The sequence below is a fragment of the Somniosus microcephalus genome, unplaced genomic scaffold, assembly GCF_052327205.1.
Source record: "Somniosus microcephalus isolate GS21.2 unplaced genomic scaffold, FLI_Smic_1.0 unresolved_chr2, whole genome shotgun sequence".
Classification (NCBI taxonomy): Eukaryota; Metazoa; Chordata; class Chondrichthyes; order Squaliformes; family Somniosidae; genus Somniosus; species Somniosus microcephalus.
In genome coordinates this window covers 17,678,890-17,696,878 of record NW_028225180.1, presented here as the reverse complement: position 1 = coordinate 17,696,878, position 17,989 = coordinate 17,678,890, and the positions used below count along the sequence as shown (strand labels likewise).

The following is a 17,989-nucleotide window of genomic DNA, read 5'->3' as shown; positions in this document are numbered from 1 at the left end:
CTCATCAGACCCTATGTTCCCCGACATCTCTGGGAGTTTATTTGTGTCCTCCTTTGTGAAGGCAGAACCAAAGTATGTATTTAGTTGGTCTGCCATGTCTTTGTTCCCCATTATAAATTTCCCTGATTCTGACTGCAAGGGACCTACGCTTGACTTCGCCAATCTTTTTCTTTTCACATATCTATAGAAGCTTTTACAGTCAGTTTTTATGTTCCCTGCAAGCTTACTCTCATATTCTATTTTCCCTTTCTTAATTAATCCCTTTGTCCTCCTTTGCTGAATCCTAAACTGTTCCCAATCCTCAGGTTTGCTGCTTTTTCTGGCCAATTTATATGTCCTCTCCTTGGATCTTATGCTATCCCTAATTTCCCTTGTTAGCCACGGTTGAGTCACCTTTTTTTGTTTTATTTTTATGCCAAACGGATGAACAAATTATGTAGTTCATCCATTCGGTCTTTGAGTGTTTGCCATTGCCTATTCACTGTCAACCCTTTAAGTAACGTTCCCCAATCCATCCTAGCCAACTCGCGCCTCATACCATCGTAGTTTCCTTTATTTAAATTCAGTACCCAAGTCTCTGAATCAACAACTTCACTCTCCACCTTAATGAAGAATTCTATCATATTATGATCGCTCCTCCTAGTTAATGGTACAAGGACTAGGGGACACAGATTTAAGGTTTTGGGCAAGAGATACAGGGGGGATGTGAGGGAAAACTTTTTTACGCAGCGAGTGGTGAGGACCTGGAACTCGCTGCCGACGGAAGTGGTGGAAGCGGAGACACTCAATGTTTTCAAGGGGAGACTGGATAGGCACTGGAGGGAAATAAACTTGCAGGGCTACGGGGATAGAGCGGGGGAGTGGGACTGACTGGATTGTTCTACAGAGAGCCGGCACGGACTCGATGGGCCGAATGGCCTCCTTTTGGGCCGTTATGACCCTTTAACTCTATGACTTTGAGCACAAAATCTAGGCTGACACATAGGAGCAGGAGTCGGCCGTACGGCCCCTCGAGCCTGCTCCGCCATTCAATAAAACCATGGCTGATCATCGACCTCAACTCCACTTTCCTGCCCGATCCCCATATCCCTTGATTCCCTTAGAGTCCAAAAATCTATCGATCTCAGCCTTGAATTTACTCAAGTTTCACAACCCTCTGAGTGAAGAAATTCCTCCTCATCTCAGTCTTAAATGGCCGACCCCTTATCCTGAAACTATGACCCCTCTACTGCACTTCAGTGCAGCGCTGAGGGAGTGCTGCCCTGTCGGAGGTCCCGTCTTCCAGATGAGACGTTAGACCGAGGACCCGTCTGCCCTCTCAGGTGGACGACAAAGATTCCACGGCCACTAGTTTGAAGAAGACCAGGGGAGTTCTCCCCGGTGTCCTGGGGCTAATATTTATCCCTCAACCAACATCACTGAAACAGATTATCTGGTCATTATCACATTGCTGTTTGTGGGAGCTTGCTGTGCGCATATTGGCTGCCACGTTTCCCACATTACAACAGTGACTACACATCAAAAAGTACTTCATTGGCTGTAAAGTGCTTTGGGACGCCCCAAAGTCATAAAAGGCGCTGTAGAATGTAAGTCTTTCTTTCTCAGGAAAGCTCAATGCAGTTAGCCAACAGGATACTGAGTTTCGGTTCCTCTATTCTGATTGGTCGAGGCAGCCATGTTTTCATTTGAAGGGCTCGCCTCGGTTGGTGGAAGCCAGACTGCCAGTGGTCAATGGGTGGGAGCGTGTCAGCCAATGGAGTATCTCCTCTCAGAGAGGCTGGAGACGTATCTTCAGCGTAGATCCAGAGCAGGACTCCTATTGGTCGCTGTACTCTAACATTTAGACAGATGGGTTGCTATTGGGCAAAGATTCAAAAACACGTGCTTGTTTTAGTAGGTCTGTACCGATTGGACAGTGGTCCACCAATTGCTGGACTGCTGGATTTGAGGTCCATGGACACTGATTATGTAAGGTGGTTTCCAATTGGCACTGGAAGTATCTGGATTGCAGTTGGTCCTGAGCTTGATGAGGCGCCATTGGTCGGATTCTGAAGGAGCTGGCTTATGATTGGCTGGGTGTTGAAGCAATTGGTTTCTATTGGTTGTGTACTGAGGTTGATGAGATCCTATCGGATGAATATTGACGATGATGAGATCCTATTGGTTGAATGTTGAAGATGATGAGATCCTATTGGATGAGCATTGAAGTCAATCAGATGCACTTGGCTGGTTAATGATGTTGGTGACCTGCTAGTAATTGGTTAATGAAGTGGGTGAGATGTGATTGGTTGGTTGTGGGTGAGATGTGATCGGTTGGTTGTGGGTGAGATGTGATTGGTTGGGTTTGGGTGAGATGCGATTGGTTGGTTGTGGGTGAGATGCCATTGGATGGGTTTGGGTGAGATGCGATTGGTTGGTTGTGGGTGAGATCCGATTGGTTAGTTGTGGGTGAGAAGCTATTGGTTGGTTGTGGGTGAGATGCCATTGGCTGGTTGTGGGTGAGATGCAATTGGTTGGTTGTGGGTGAGATGCGATTGGTTGGTTGTGGGTGAGATGCGATTGGTTGGTTCTGGGTGAGATGCCATTGGTTGGTTGTGGGTGAGATGCGATTGGTTGGTTGTGGTGAGATGCGATTGGTTGGTTGTGGGTGAGATGCGATTGGTTGGTTGTGGGTGAGCTGTGATTGGTTGGGTTTGGGTGAGATGCGATTGGTTGGTTGTGGGTGAGATGCGATTGGTTGGTTGTGGGTGATATGCGATTGGTTGGTTGTGGGTGAGATGCGATTGGTTGGTTGTGGGTGAGCTGTGATTGGTTGGGTTTGGGTGAGATGCGATTGGTTGGTTGTGGGTGAGATGCGATTGGTTGGTTGTTGGTGAGATGCAATTGGTTGGTTGTGGGTGAGATGCGATTGGTTGGGTTTGGGTGAGATGCGATTGGTTGGTTCTGGGTGAGATGCCATTGGTTGGTTGTGGGTGAGATGCGATTGGTTGGTTGTGGTGAGATGCGATTGGTTGGTTGTGGGTGAGATGCGATTGGTTGGTTGTGGGTGAGCTGTGATTGGTTGGGTTTGGGTGAGATGCGATTGGTTGGTTGTGGGTGAGATGCGATTGGTTGGTTGTTGGTGAGATGCAATTGGTTGGTTGTGGGTGAGATGCGATTGGTTGGTTGTGGGTGAGATGCGATTGGTTGGTTGTGGGTGAGCTGTGATTGGTTGGGTTTGGGTGAGATGCGATTGGTTGGTTGTGGGTGAGATGCGACTGGTTGGTTGTTGGTGAGATGCAATTGGTTGGTTGTGGGTGAGATGTGATTGGTTGATTGTGGGTGAGATACAATTGGTTGGTTGTGGGCGAGATGCGATTGGTTGGTTGTGGGTGAGATGCGATTGGTTGGTTGTGGGTGAGATGCGATTGGTTGGGTGTGGGTGAGATGCGATTGGTTGGTTGTGGGTGAGATGCGATTGGTTGGTTGTGGGTGAGATGCGATTGGTTGGTTGTGGGTGAGATGCGATTGGTTGGTTGTGGGTGAGATGCGATTGGTTGGGTTTGGATGAGACGCTATTGGTTGGCCGTTGAATCACATGATCATGGTGTCATTCAATCACTTAGTTCGGAGTTCTCGTGGATTAGCGTGTGCCAGTATTCCACCTTCCTCTCCTTGTTCTTCAAACACTCAAACCAGTGTTTCAGCTGCTCGCCCTGGGAGTTAATCCCTAACTGGACTCCTCCTGGGAAGTGAGATACACAAAGATTTCAGGTTAGCCTTGGCCCTGGTGAAACATGGGCATTAAATCACAGGGAGCCATGTCAGTAGGATAGACAGATGTCTGAAATCAGTAATACCAGATCACACACTAAAAACATGGGTTAGATACAGTGTAGAGCTCCCTCTACATTACCCTGACAGTGTGTCCCCCACTTTATACCCAGTGTCAGCATCGAGCGCTCCCAGGGCAGGTACAGCACGGGTTAGATACAGTGTAGAGCTCCCTCTACATTACCCTGACAGTGTGTCCCCCACTTTATACCCAGTGTCAGCATCGAGCGCTCCCAGGGCAGGTACAGCACGGGTTAGATACAGTGTAGAGCTCCCTCTACATTACCCTGACAGTGTGTCCCCCACTTTATACCCAGTGTCAGCATCGAGCGCTCCCAGGGCAGGTACAACACGGGTTAGATACAGTGTAGAGCTCCCTCTACATTACTCTGACAGTCTGTACCCACTTTATACCCAGTGTCAGCATCGAGCGCTCCCAGGGCAGGTACAGCACGGGTTAGATACAGTGTAGGGCTCCCTCTACATTACCCTGACAGTGTGTCCCCCACTTTATACCCAGTGTCAGCATCGAGCGCTCCCAGGGCAGGTACAGCACGGGTTAGATACAGTGTAGAGCTCCCTCTACATTACCCTGACAGTGTGTCCCCACTTTATACCCAGTGTCAGCATCGAGCGCTCCCAGGGCAGGTACAGCACGGGTTAGATACAGTGTAGAGCTCCCTCTACATTACCCTGACAGTGTGTCCCCCACTTTATACCCAGTGTCAGCATCGAGCGCTCCCAGGGCAGGTACAGCACGGGTTAGATACAGTGTAGAGCACCCTCTACATTACCCTGACAGTGTGTCCCCCACTTTATACCCTGTGTCAGCATCGAGCACTCCCGGGGCAGGTACAGCACGGGTTAGATACAGCGTAGAGCTCCCTCTACATTACCCTGACAGTGTGTCCCCCACTTTATACCCAGTGTCAGCATCGAGCACTCCCAGGGCAGGTACAGCACAGGTTAGATACAGTGTAGAGCTCCCTCTACATTACCCTGACTGTGTGTCCCCACTTTATACCCAGTGTCAGCATCGAGCGCTCCCAGGGCAGGTACAGCACGGGTTAGATACAGTGTAGAGCTCCCTCTACATTACCCTGACAGTGTGTCCCCACTTTATACCCAGTGTCAGCATCGAGCGCTCCCAGGGCAGGTACAGCACGGGTTAGATACAGTGTAGAGCTCCCTCTACATTACCCTGACAGTGTGTCCCCCACTTTATACCCAGTGTCAGCATCGAGCGCTCCCAGGGCAGGTACAGCACGGGTTAGATACAGTGCAGAGCTCCCTCTACATTACCCTGACAGTGTGTCCCCCACTTTATACCCAGTGTCAGCATCGAGCGCTCCCAGGGCAGGTACAGCATGGGTTAGATACAGTGTAGAGCTCCCTCTACATTACCCTGACAGTGTGTCCCCCACTTTATACCCAGTGTCAGCATCGAGCGCTCCCAGGGCAGGTACAGCACGGGTTAGATACAGTGTAGAGCTCCCTCTACATTACCCTGACAGTGTGTCCCCACTTTATACCTAGTGTCAGCATCGAGCGCTCCCAGGGCAGGTACAGCACGGGTTAGATACAGTGTAGAGCTCCCTCTACATTACCCTGACAGTGTGTCCCCACTTTATACCCAGTGTCAGCATCGAGCGCTCCCAGGGCAGGTACAGCACGGGTTAGATACAGTGTAGAGCTCCCTCTACATTACCCTGACAGTGTGTCCCCCACTTTATACCCAGTGTCAGCATCGAGCGCTCCCGGGGCAGGTACAGCACGGGTTAGATACAGTGTAGAGCTCCCTCTACATTACCCTGACAGTGTGTCCCCCACTTTATACCCAGTGTCAGCATCGAGCGCTCCCAGGGCAGGTACAGCACGGGTTAGATACAGTGTAGAGCTCCCTCTACATTACCCTGACAGTGTGTCCCCCACTTTATACCCAGTGTCAGCATCGAGCGCTCCCAGGGCAGGTACAGCACGGGTTAGATACAGTGTTGGGCTCCCTCTACATTACCCTGACAGTGTGTCCCCACTTTATACCCAGTGTCAGCATCGAGCGCTCCCAGGGCAGGTACAGCACGGGTTAGATACAGTGTAGAGCTCCCTCTACATTACCCTGACAGTGTGTCCCCCACTTTATACCCAGTGTCAGCATCGAGCGCTCCCAGGGCAGGTACAGCACGGGTTAGATACAGTGTAGGGCTCCCTCTACATTACCCTGACAGTGTGTCCCAAACTTTATACCCAGTGTCAGCATCGAGCGCTCCCAGGGCAGGTACAGCACGGGTTAGATACAGTGTAGAGCTCCCTCTACATTACCCTGACAGTGTGTCCCCACTTTATACCCAGTGTCAGCATCGAGCGCTCCCAGGGCAGGTACAGCACGGGTTAGATACAGTGTAGAGCTCCCTCTACATTACCCTGACAGTGTGTCCCCACTTTATACCCAGTGTCAGCATCGAGCGCTCCCAGGGCAGGTACAGCACGGGTTAGATACAGTGTAGAGCTCCCTCTACATTACCCTGACAGTGTGTCCCCACTTTATACCCAGTGTCAGCATCGAGCGCTCCCAGGGCAGGTACAGCACGGGTTAGATACAGTGTAGAGCTCCCTCTACATTACCCTGACAGTGTGTCCCCACTTTATACCCAGTGTCAGCATCGAGCGCTCCCGGGGCAGGTACAGCATGGGTTAGATAGTGTAGAGCTCCCTCTACATTACCCTGACAGTGTGTCCCCCACTTTATACCCAGTGTCAGCATCGAGCGCTCCCGGGGCAGGTACAGCACGGGTTAGATACAGTGTGGAGCTCCCTCTACATTACCCTGACAGTGTGTCCCCACTTTATACCCAGTGTCAGCATCGAGCGCTCCCAGGGCAGGTACAGCACGGGTTAGATACAGTGTAGAGCTCCCTCTACATTACCCTGACAGTGTGTCCCCACTTTATACCCAGTGTCAGCATCGAGCGCTCCCGGGGCAGGTACAGCACGGGTTAGATACAGTGTAGAGCTCCCTCTACATTACCCTGACAGTGTGTCCCCCACTTTATACCCAGTGTCAGCATCGAGTGCTCCCAGGGCAGGTACAGCACAGGTTAGATACAGTGTAGAGCTCCCTCTACATTGCCCTGACAGTGTGTCCCCACTTTATACCCAGTGTCAGCATCGAGCGCTCCCAGGGCAGGTACAGCACGGGTTAGATACAGTGTAGAGCTCCCACTACATTACCCTGACAGTGTGTCCCCACTTTATACCCAGTGTCAGCATCGAGCGTTCCCAGGGCAGGTACAGCACGGGTTAGATACAGTGTAGAGCTCCCTCTACATTACCCTGACAGTGTGTCCCCACTTTATACCCAGTGTCAGCATCGAGCGCTCCCAGGGCAGGTACAGCACGGGTTAGATACAGTGTAGAGCTCCCTCTACATTACCCTGACAGTGTGTCCCCACTTTATACCCAGTGTCAGCATCGAGCGCTCCCAGGGCAGGTACAGCACGGGTTAGATACAGTGTAGAGCTCCCTCTACATTACCCTGACAGTGTGTCCCCACTTTATACCCAGTGTCAGCATCGAGCACTCCCAGGGCAGGTACAGCACGGGTTAGATACAGTGTAGAGCTCCCACTACATTACCCTGACAGTGTGTCCCCACTTTATACCCAGTGTCAGCATCGAGCACTCCCAGGGCAGGTACAGCACGGGTTAGATACAGTGTAGAGCTCCCTCTACATTACACTGACAGTGTGTCCCCACTTTATACCCAGTGTCAGCATCGAGTGCTCCCAGGGCAGGTACAGCACGGGTTAGATACAGTGTAGAGCTCCCTCTACATTACCCTGACAGTGTGTCCCCACTTTATACCCAGTGTCAGCATCGAGCGCTCCCAGGGCAGGTACAGCACGGGTTAGATACAGTGTAGAGCTCCCTCTACATTACCCTGACAGTGTGTCCCCACTTTATACCCAGTGTCAGCATCGAGCGCTCCCAGGGCAGGTACAGCACAGGTTAGATACAGTGTAGAGCTCCCTCTACATTACCCTGACAGTGTGTCCCCCACTTTATACCCAGTGTCAGCATCGAGCGCTCCCGGGGCAGGTACAGCACGGGTTAGATACAGTGTAGGTGTAGAGCTCCCTCTACATTACCCTGACAGTGTGTCCCCCACTTTATACCCAGTGTCAGCATCGAGCACTCCCGGGGCAGGTACAGCACGGGTTAGATACAGTGTAGAGCTCCCTCTACATTACCCTGACAGTGTGTCCCCCACTTTATACCCAGTGTCAGCATCGAGCACTCCCAGGGCAGGTACAGCATGGGTTAGATACAGTGTAGAGCTCCCTCTACATTACCCTGACAGTGTGTCCCCACTTTATACCCAGTGTCAGCATCGAGCACTCCCGGGGCAGGTACAGCACGGGTTAGATACAGTGTAGAGCTCCCTCTACATTACCCTGACAGTGTGTCCCCACTTTATACCCAGTGTCAGCATCGAGCGCTCCCGGGGCAGGTACAGCACGGGTTAGATACAGTGCAGAGCTCCCTCTACATTACCCTGACAGTGTGTCCCCACTTTATACCCAGTGTCAGCATCGAGCGCTCCCAGGGCAGGTACAGCACGGGTTAGATACAGTGTAGAGCTCCCTCTACATTACCCTGACAGTGTGTCCCCACTTTATACCCAGTGTCAGCATCGAGCGCTCCCAGGGCAGGTACAGCACGGGTTAGATACAGTGTAGAGCTCCCTCTACATTACCCTGACAGTGTGTCCCCCACTTTATACCCAGTGTCAGCATCGAGCGCTCCCAGGGCAGGTACAGCACGGGTTAGATACAGTGTAGAGCTCCCTCTACATTACCCTGACAGTGTGTCCCCACTTCATACCCAGTGTCAGCATCGAGCGCTCCCGGGGCAGGTACAGCACGGGTTAGATACAGTGTAGAGCTCCCTCTACATTACCCTGACAGTGTGTCCACACTTTATACCCAGTGTCAGCATCGAGCGCTCCCAGGGCAGGTACAGCACGGGTTAGATACAGTGTAGAGCTTCCTCTACATTACCCTGACAGTGTGTCCCCACTTTATACCCAGTGTCAGCATCGAGCGCTCCCAGGGCAGGTACAGCACGGGTTAGATACAGTGTAGAGCTCCCTCTACATTACCCTGACAGTGTGTCCCCCACTTTATACCCAGTGTCAGCATCGAGCGCTCCCAGGGCAGGTACAGCACGGGTTAGATACAGTGTAGAGCTCCCTCTACATTACCCTGACAGTGTGTCCCCCACTTTATACCCAGTGTCAGCATCGAGCGCTCCCAGGGCAGGTACAGCATGGGTTAGATACAGTGTAGAGCTCCCTCTACATTACCCTGACAGTGTGTCCCCCCACTTTATACCCAGTGTCAGCATCGAGCGCTCCCGGGGCAGGTACAGCACGGGTTAGATACAGTGTAGAGCTCCCTCTACATTACCCTGACAGTGTGTCCCCACTTCATACCCAGTGTCAGCATCGAGCGCTCCCGGGGCAGGTACAGCACGGGTTAGATACAGTGTAGAGCTCCCTCTACATTACCCTGACAGTGTGTCCCCCACTTTATACCCAGTGTCAGCATCGAGCGCTCCCAGGGCAGGTACAGCACGGGTTAGATACAGTGTAGAGCTCCCTCTACATTACCCTGACAGTGTGTCCCCCACTTTATACCCAGTGTCAGCATCGAGCGCTCCCAGGGCAGGTACAGCACGGGTTAGATACAGTGTAGAGCTCCCTCTACATTACCCTGACAGTGTGTCCCCCACTTTATACCCAGTGTCAGCATCGAGCGCTCCCAGGGCAGGTACAGCACGGGTTAGATACAGTGTAGAGCTCCCTCTACATTACCCTGACAGTGTGTCCCCCACTTTATACCCAGTGTCAGCATCGAGCACTCCCGGGGCAGGTACAGCACGGGTTAGATACAGTGTAGAGCTCCCTCTACATTACCCTGACAGTGTGTCCCCCACTTTATACCCAGTGTCAGCATCGAGCGCTCCCAGGGCAGGTACAGCACGGGTTAGATACAGTGTAGAGCTCCCTCTACATTACCCTGACAGTGTGTCCCCCACTTTATACCCAGTGCCAGCATCGAGCGCTCCCGGGGCAGGTACAGCACGGGTTAGATACAGTGTAGAGCTCCCTCTACATTACCCTGACAGTGTGTCCCCACTTTATACCCAGTGTCAGCATCGAGCGCTCCCAGGGCAGGTACAGCACGGGTTAGATACAGTGTAGAGCTCCCTCTACATTACCCTGACAGTGTGTCCCCCACTTTATACCCAGTGCCAGCATCGAGCGCTCCCAGGGCAGGTACAGCACGGGTTAGATACAGTGTCGAGCTCCCTCTACATTACCCCCCCCCCACCAATACAGGTACTCACCTGCCATCTGACGGCTTGTTCATGAAGCCCCACTTCATGCCGGTAGGAAAGCCGGCCCCGCCCCTCCCCCGCAGCCCCGAAGTCTTCACCTCGGCCAGTATCCAGTCCACCCCCTTCAGCAGGATCTCCTTGGTCTTGTACCAGTCGCCGCGCTTGAGGGCTCCCTTCAGCCTGCACGGAGAGAGGACGGGAAGGAGTCACACGGGGCTGCCGGGGAGTGGGAGTAAACGGGCTGCCCGAACCCCAAGGTGCGGAGGGGGTTGAGGAAGCGGCCATCAGCAAGGGAGCGTCTACATTTAATCAGTCAGGTACAGGAGGGGCTGAGTAAGGGAACATCCCCATTTATCCTGTCCTTCAGTAAGGGAGCGTCCTCATTTATGCTGGCCCTCTAAGGGCTCGTCCCCATTCATCCCGTCAAACAGTTAGGGAGCGTCCCCATTTACCCTGCCCCTCAGTAAGGGAGCGTCCCCATTTACCCTGCCCCTCAGTAAGGGAGCGTCCCCATTTACCCTGCCCCTCAGTAAGGGAGCGTCCCCATTTACCCTTCCCCTCAGTAAGGGAGCGTCCCCATTTACCCTGCCCCTCAGTAAGGGAGCGTCCCCATTTACCCTGCCCCTCAGTAAGGGAGCGTCCCCATTTACCCTGCCCCTCAGTAAGGGAGCGTCCCCATTCATGCCCTTTCGAGTCCGACACCCGCTCACCTCCAGTCGTGCCGCCCGTACAGGTTGGTGAAGATTCGGTCCTCGTCTTTGAGGGGTCCGTACTTAGTCTTTGCGGGGGAGGTCTGCAGAGACAGGGTTACAGAGACATTACTGCGATCCGAGGGGTGAAGGGTCGCTGCCTGACTTCTCCCCGCCCTCCCGCCCCTCGCCAATCCCTCCTGCCCTCTCGCCAATCCCTCCCGCCTCCCACCCCACCGCCAATCCCTCCCGCCCCCCCGCCAATCCCTCCCGCCCCCCTCGCCAATCCCTCCCGCCCCCCTCGCCAATCCCTCCCGCCCCTCGCCAATCCCTCCCGCCCTCTCGCCAATCCCTCCCGCCTCCCGCCCCCCTCGCCAATCCCTCCCGCCCCCCCGCCAATCCCTCCCGCCCCCCTCGCCAATCCCTCCCGCCCCCCTCGCCAATCCCTCCCGCCCCCCCGCCAATCCCTCCCGCCCCCCTCGCCAATCCCTCCCGCCCCCCTCGCCAATCCCTCCCGCCCCCCTCGCCAATCCCTCCCGCCCCCCTCGCCAATCCCTCCCGCCCCCCCTCGCCCACCCCTCCCGCCCCCCTCGCCAATCCCTCCCGCCCCCCTCGCCAATCCCTCCCATCAGAGAGAGAGGACCCCTGACCCCAGAGTGGGGAGGCGGTCAGTTAACCGATCTCACACCCGCTGTGGTACTGAGCCCCACACACACCGAGCAGGAAGATCCCAAGCGCCATCCCCGCTGACAGATGGGGGGAGGAGGAGTGTGTGTGGGGGGGGAGAGATTGACACCGAGGGCTAACGGAAGCCACGGCATAAAGGGCTCACCTGCTGAGGGTTCGATGAGGTATACCGGACGAGGGAGACGGCAGCTCCATTCGTGGGGCAGGGCCCTCGCAGCCCACTGCCCAGGAGTTGCCTCACAGCCAGCATCAGGAACCTAAGGAGAGAGAGACAGAGTCAATAGCCTTGTCTGTACACCTGGGCTGAGAAATGTGTACAATGGAAATGAAATAGAAGGCCATTCAGCCCCTCGAGCCTTTTACACAGGAGCAGGAGTAGGCCAATCGGCCCCTCGAGCCTGTTACACAGGAACAGGAGGAGGCCATTCAGCCCCTCGAGCCCGTTACACAGGAGCAGGAGTAGGCCAATCGGCCCCTCGAGCCTGTTACACAGGAACAGGAGGAGGCCATTCAGCCCCTCGAGCCTGTTACACAGGAACAGGAGGAGGCCATTCAGCCCCTCGAGCCTGTTACACAGGAACAGGAAGAGGCCATTCAGCCCCTTGATCCTGTTAAACAAGATCAGGAGGAGGCCATTCAGCCCCTCGAGCCTGTTACATAAAAACAAGAGCAGCAGAACACTACCCTCCCCCTTGCTTGAGCACAACACTACCCTCCCCCTTGCCTGAGCAGAACACAACACTCCCCCTTTCTTGAGCAGCGGAACACTGCCCGCCCCCTCTCCTCTCGAGCAGCAGGATACTACCCTCCCCTCTCGAGCAGCAGAATACTACCCTCCCCCTTCCTGAGCAGCAGAATACGACCATCCCCCTTTACTGAGCAGCAGAATACGACCATCCCCCTTTACTGAGCAGCAGAATACTACCATCCTCCCCCTTTACTGAGCAGCAGAATACTGCCCTCCCCCTTTCCTGAGCAGCAGGATACTACCATCCCCCTTTCCTGAGCAGCAGGATACTACCATCCCCCTTTCCTGAGCAGCAGGATACTACCATCCCCCTTCCTGAGAAGCAGAATACTACCACCACCCTTCCTGAGCAGCAGAGTACTACCATCCCCCTTCCTGAGCAGCAGAGTACTACCATCCCCCTTCCTGAGCAGCAGAGTACTACCATCCCCCTTCCTGAGCAGCAGGTTAGAACCATCCCCCTTTCCTGAGCAGCAGAATACTACCACCCCCTCTTCCTGAGCAGCAGGATACTGCCATCCCCTTCCTAAGCAGCAGAATACTACCATCCCCCTTCCTGAGCAGCAGAATACTACCATCCCCCCTTCCTAAACAGAATACTACCACCCCCCTTTACTGAGCAGAATACTACCACCCCCCTTTACTGAGCAGTAGAATACTACCACCCCCTTCCTGAGCAGCAGAATACAACCCAACCCCTTTTACTGAGCAGCAAAATACTACCACCCCCCCCCCCTTTTACTGAGCAGCAGAATACCACCACCCCACCTTCCTGAGCAGCAGGATACTGCCATCCCCCTTTACTGAGCAGCATGATACTACTACCCCCTTTACTGAGCAGCAGGATCCTGCAGTACCACAGAGTTTAATGCCCTCCCTCTAATCCATACCCCACATTAATGCCCTTTCTCTCTCACCTTCACTCTCACCCTCCTGCCAACAATTTCACCCGAGCGGAAGTCTTTCCCTTAACCCCAAGCCACCCGGAACTCCAATCCCTCGACAGCCGCCGCTGAAGACGCTAGCGGGCATGCGCACCAAGCGGCTGGCGGCCATCTTTAATGGGGGCACAGGCTCGCCGAGGTGCCGGGGGTTTGGAACCGCCATCTTTGTTAGGGGCATTCAAATTACACCCGCCATCTTGCTTAAGGGGGGTACTCAATTAAAAGAATCCGGGCACGCAGAGGCCGCCATCTTGGTTAGGCGTATCAAATAATAAGGCCACATCCGGGCAGCCACCGGATGCCGCCATCTTTGTTAGGGGGTTCTCAAAATTCTCACACAGAAGCCGCCATCTTAGTTAGGGGTACTCAAAAATAAGGCCACACAGCAGCCGTCGTCTTCCTTCGGGTCCTTAATTTCCCCCACCATCCAAAAAAAACCCGCCATCTTTGTTACGGTTCCCCCCCCGGGAACCCAGGTGCCGCCATCTTTGTGAGGGTTCGCCGGGCACTCAGGGGCCGCCATCTTTGTGAGGGTTCCCCGGCACTCAGGGGCCGCCATCTTTGTGAGGGATCTCCGGGCACTCAGGGGCCGCCATCTTTGTGAGGGATACTCAAAATCAAGCCGGACAAAGGGAGCGGCCGCCATCTTCGGGCTTGTCGGAGCGGAGCCGCTCCCCCTGTGTTCACCTTCACAATGCTCGGCCGAAAAATTGATTCGCTCGTCGAGCAGCCGGTCCTCTTAAACCACCCGCGCGGCGAAAACAAAAACCAAAAAAAACCCCAAATCGGGAGGTTGTCGAGGGCCCGGGAACCCGCAGCAAGGCCGCAGCCTTACGCCGCCATCTTTCATCCTGGCGCGCCGAGATGGCCCGGCCGCCATGTTTGATACGGGCAGAAGTCATGACCTGAAATTGTTGAATCCATGCAGAGTCCTGAAGGTTGCAAAGCGCCTAATGGAAAGATGAGGTGCGGTTCCTCGAGCTTCGTCGGAACAGTGTAATAGGCCGAGGCCGAGGACCGAGTGGGAGTGGAGCGGAGGATTAAAGTGACTGGGAGCCCGGGGTCACCCTTGTGGACTGAACGGGGGTGATCCGCAAAGCGGTCCCCCAGTCTGCGTTTGGTCTCCCCAATACTCCCACTGTCCTCCTCCCTCCTAACCCGCAGGTCCGCTCTGCCTGGGTTTCATAGGCTGCAGTGTGGTCCTCCCGACCTCGCAGCTGGGCCTCGACCTCGCTCCTGGGTCCCGACCTCGCAGCTGGGCCTCGACCTCGCTCCTGGGCCCCGACCTCGCTCCTGGGCCCCGACCTCGCTCCTGGGCCCCGACCTCGCTCCTGGGTCCTCGACCTCGCTCCTGGGTCCCGACCTCGCTCCTGGGCCCCCGACCTCGCTCCTGGGTCCCGACCTCGCTCCTGGGCCCCGACCTCGCTCCTGGGCCCCGACCTCGCTCCTGGCCCCGACCTCGCTCCTGGGCCTCGACCTCGCTCCTGGGTCCCGACCTCGCTCCTGGGCCCCGACCTCGCTCCTGGGCCCCGACCTCGCTCCTGGGCCCCGACCTCGCTCCTGGGTCCTCCCGACCTCGCTCCTGGGTCCTCGACCTCGCTCCTGGGTCCTCGACCTCGCTGCTGGGCCTCGAACTCGCTCCTGGACCCCGACCTCGCTCCTGGGCCCCGACCTCGCTCCTGGGCCCCGGCCTCGCTCCTGGGCCTCGACCTCGCTCCTGGGCCTCGACCTCGCTCCTGGGCCCCGACCTCGCAGCTGGGCCTCGACCTCGCTCCTGGGCCCCGACCTCGCTCCTGGGCCCCGATCTCGCTACTGGGCCCCGACCTCGCTCCTGGGTCCTCCCGACCTCGCTCCTGGGTCCTCGACCTCGCTCCTGGGTCCTCGACCTCGCTCCTGGGTCCTCGACCTCGCTGCTGGGCCTCGACCTCGCTCCTGGACCCCGACTTCGCTCCTGGGCCCCGACCTCGCTCCTGGGCCCCGGCCTCGCTCCTGGGCCTCGACCTCGCTCCTGGGCCTCGACCTCGCTCCTGGGCCCCGACCTCGCAGCTGGGCCTCGACCTCGCTCCTAGGCCCCGACCTCGCTCCTGGGCCCCGACCTCGCTCCTGGGCCCCGACCTCGCTCCTGGATCCTCCCGACCTCGCTCCTGGGTCCTCGACCTCGCTTCTGGGTCCTCCCGACCTCGCTCCTGGGTCCTCGACCTCGCTCCTGGGTCCCGACCTCGCTGCTGGGCCTCGACCTCGCTCCTGGGCCCCGACCTCGCTCCTGGGCCCCGACCTCGCTCCTGGGCCCCGGCCTCGCTCCTGGGCCCCCGGCCTCGCTCCTGGGCCCCGGCCTCGCTCCTGGGCCCCGGCCTCGCTCCTGGGCCTCGACCTCGCTCCTGGGCCCCGACCTCGCTCCTGGGCCCCGACCTCGCTCCTGGGCCCCGGCCTCGCTCCTGGGCCTCGACCTCGCTCCTGGGCCCCGACCTCGCTCCTGGGTCCTCGACCTCGCTCCTGGGCCCCGGCCTCGCTCCTGGGCCTCGACCTCGCTCCTGGGACCCGATCTCGCCCCTGGGCCTCGACCTCGCTCCTGGGCCCCGACCTCGCTCCTGGGCCCCGACCTCGCCCCTGGGTCCTCGACCTCGCTCCTGGGCCTCGACCTCGCTCCTGGGCCCCGGCCTCGCTCCTGGGCCCCGACCTCGCTCCTGGGTCCTCGACCTCGCTCCTGGGCCCCGACCTCGCTCTTGGGCCTCGACCTCGCTCCTGGGCCCCGACCTCGCTCCTGGCCTCGACCTCGCTCCTGGGCCTCGACCTCGCTCCTGGGCCCGACCTCGCTCCTGGGCCCCGACCTCGCTCCTGGGCCTCGACCTCGCTCCTGGGCCCCGACCTCGCTCCTGGGCCCCGACCTCGCCCCTGGATCCTCGACCTCGCTCCTGGGCCTCGATCTCGCTCCTGGGCCCCGACCTCGCTCTTGGGCCCCGACCTCGCCCCTGGGTCCTCGACCTCGCTCCTGGGCCCCGACCTCGCTCCTGGGCCCCGACCTCGCTTCTGGGCCCCGACCTCGCTCCTGGGCCCCGACCTCGCTCCTGGGCCCCGACCTCGCTCCTGGGCCCCGACCTCGCTCCTGGGCCTCGACCTCGCTCCTGGGCCCCGACCTCGCTCCTGGGCCCTCGACCTCGCTCCTGGGCCCCGACCTCGCTCCTGGGCTTCGACCTCGCTCCTGGGCCCCGACCTCGCTCCTGGGCCCCGACCTCGCTCCTGGGCTTCGACCTCGCTCCTGGGCCCCGACCTCGCTCCTTGGCCCCGACCTCGCTCCTGGGCCTCGGCCTCGCTCCTGGGCCCCGACCTCGCTCCTAGGCCTCGACCTCGCTCCTGGGCCCCGACCTCGCTCCTGGGCCCCGACCTCGCTCCTGGGCCTCGACCTCGCTCCTGGGCCCCGACCTCGCCCCTGGGCCCCGACCTCGCCCCTGGGCCCCGACCTCGCTCCTGGGCCTCGACCTCGCTCCTGGGCCCCGACCTCGCTCCTGGGCCCCGACCTCGCTCCTTGGCCCCGACCTCGCTCCTGGGCTTCGACCTCGCTCCTGGGCCCCAACCTCGCTCCTGGGCCCCGACCTCGCTCCTGGGCCTCGGCCTCGCTCCTGGGCCCCGACCTCGCTCCTAGGCCTCGACCTCGCTCCTGGGCCCCGACCTCGCTCCTGGGCCCCGACCTCGCTCCTGGGCCTCGACCTCGCTCCTGGGCCCCGACCTCGCCCCTGGGCCCCGACCTCGCTCCTGGGCCCCGACCTCGCTCCTGGGTCCCGACCTCGCTCCTGGGCCCCGACCTCGCTCCTGGGCCCCGACCTCGCTCCCGGGTCCTCGACCTCGCTCCTGGGCCCCGACCTCTCTCCTGGGCCTCGACCTCGCCCCTGGGCCCTGACCTCGCCCCTGGATCTCGACCTCGCCCCTGGGCCCCGACCTCGCTCCTGGGCCCCGACCTCGCTCCCGGGTCCCCGACCTCGCTCCTGGGCCCCGACCTCACTCCTGGGCCTCGACCTCGCTCCTGGGCCTCGACCTCGCTCCTGGGCCCCGACCTCGCTCCCGGGCCCCGACCTCGCTCCTGGGCCTCGACCTCGCTCCTGGGCCCCGACCTCGCTCCTGGGCCCCGACCTCGCTCCTGGGTCCTCGACCTCGCTCCTGGGCCCCGACCTCGCTCCTGGGCCCCGACCTCGCTCCTGGGTCCTCGACCTCACTCCTGGGCCCCGACCTCGCTCTTGGGCCTCGACCTCGCTCCTGGGCCCCGACCTCGCTCCTGGGCCTCGACCTCGCTCCTGGGCCCCGACCTCGCTCCTGGGGCCCCGACCTCGCTCCTGGGCCTCGACCTCGCTCCTGGGCCACGACCTCGCTCCTGGGCCCCGACTTCGCTCCTGGGCCTCGGCCTCGCTCCTGGGCCTCGACCTCGCTCCTGGGCCTCGACCTCGCTCCTGGGCCTCGACCTCGCTGCTGGGCCTCGGCCTCGCTCCTGGGCCTCGGCCTCGCTCCTGGGCCTCGACCTCGCTCCTGGGCCCCGAACTCGCTCCTGGGTCCCGACCTCGCTCCTGGGCCCCGACCTCGCTCCTGGGTCCCGACGTCGCTCCTGGGCCTCGACCTCGCTCCTGGGCCTCGACCTCGCTCCTGGGCCTCGACCTCGCTCCTGGGCCACGACCTCGCTCCTGGGTCCCGACCTCGCTCCTGGGCCCCGACCTCGCTCCTGGG

General features: G+C 58.5%; 1 protein-coding gene across 1 annotated transcript; it reads right to left on the bottom strand.

Moving 5' to 3' along the window:
- Positions 1-3,593: 3,593 nt before the first annotated feature.
- On the bottom strand, positions 3,594-13,186 carry LOC147092207 (NADH dehydrogenase [ubiquinone] flavoprotein 1, mitochondrial-like). Its single transcript, XM_085975569.1, has 5 exons — positions 13,104-13,186; positions 11,733-11,844; positions 10,922-11,004; positions 10,225-10,391; positions 3,594-3,724 (listed from the first exon to the last, which is right to left on the bottom strand). The coding sequence occupies exons 1-5, from the start codon at positions 13,127-13,129 to the stop codon at positions 3,594-3,596; spliced, it is 519 nt and encodes a 172-aa protein (XP_085831695.1). The 5' UTR covers positions 13,130-13,186.
- Positions 13,187-17,989: the final 4,803 nt, after the last annotated feature.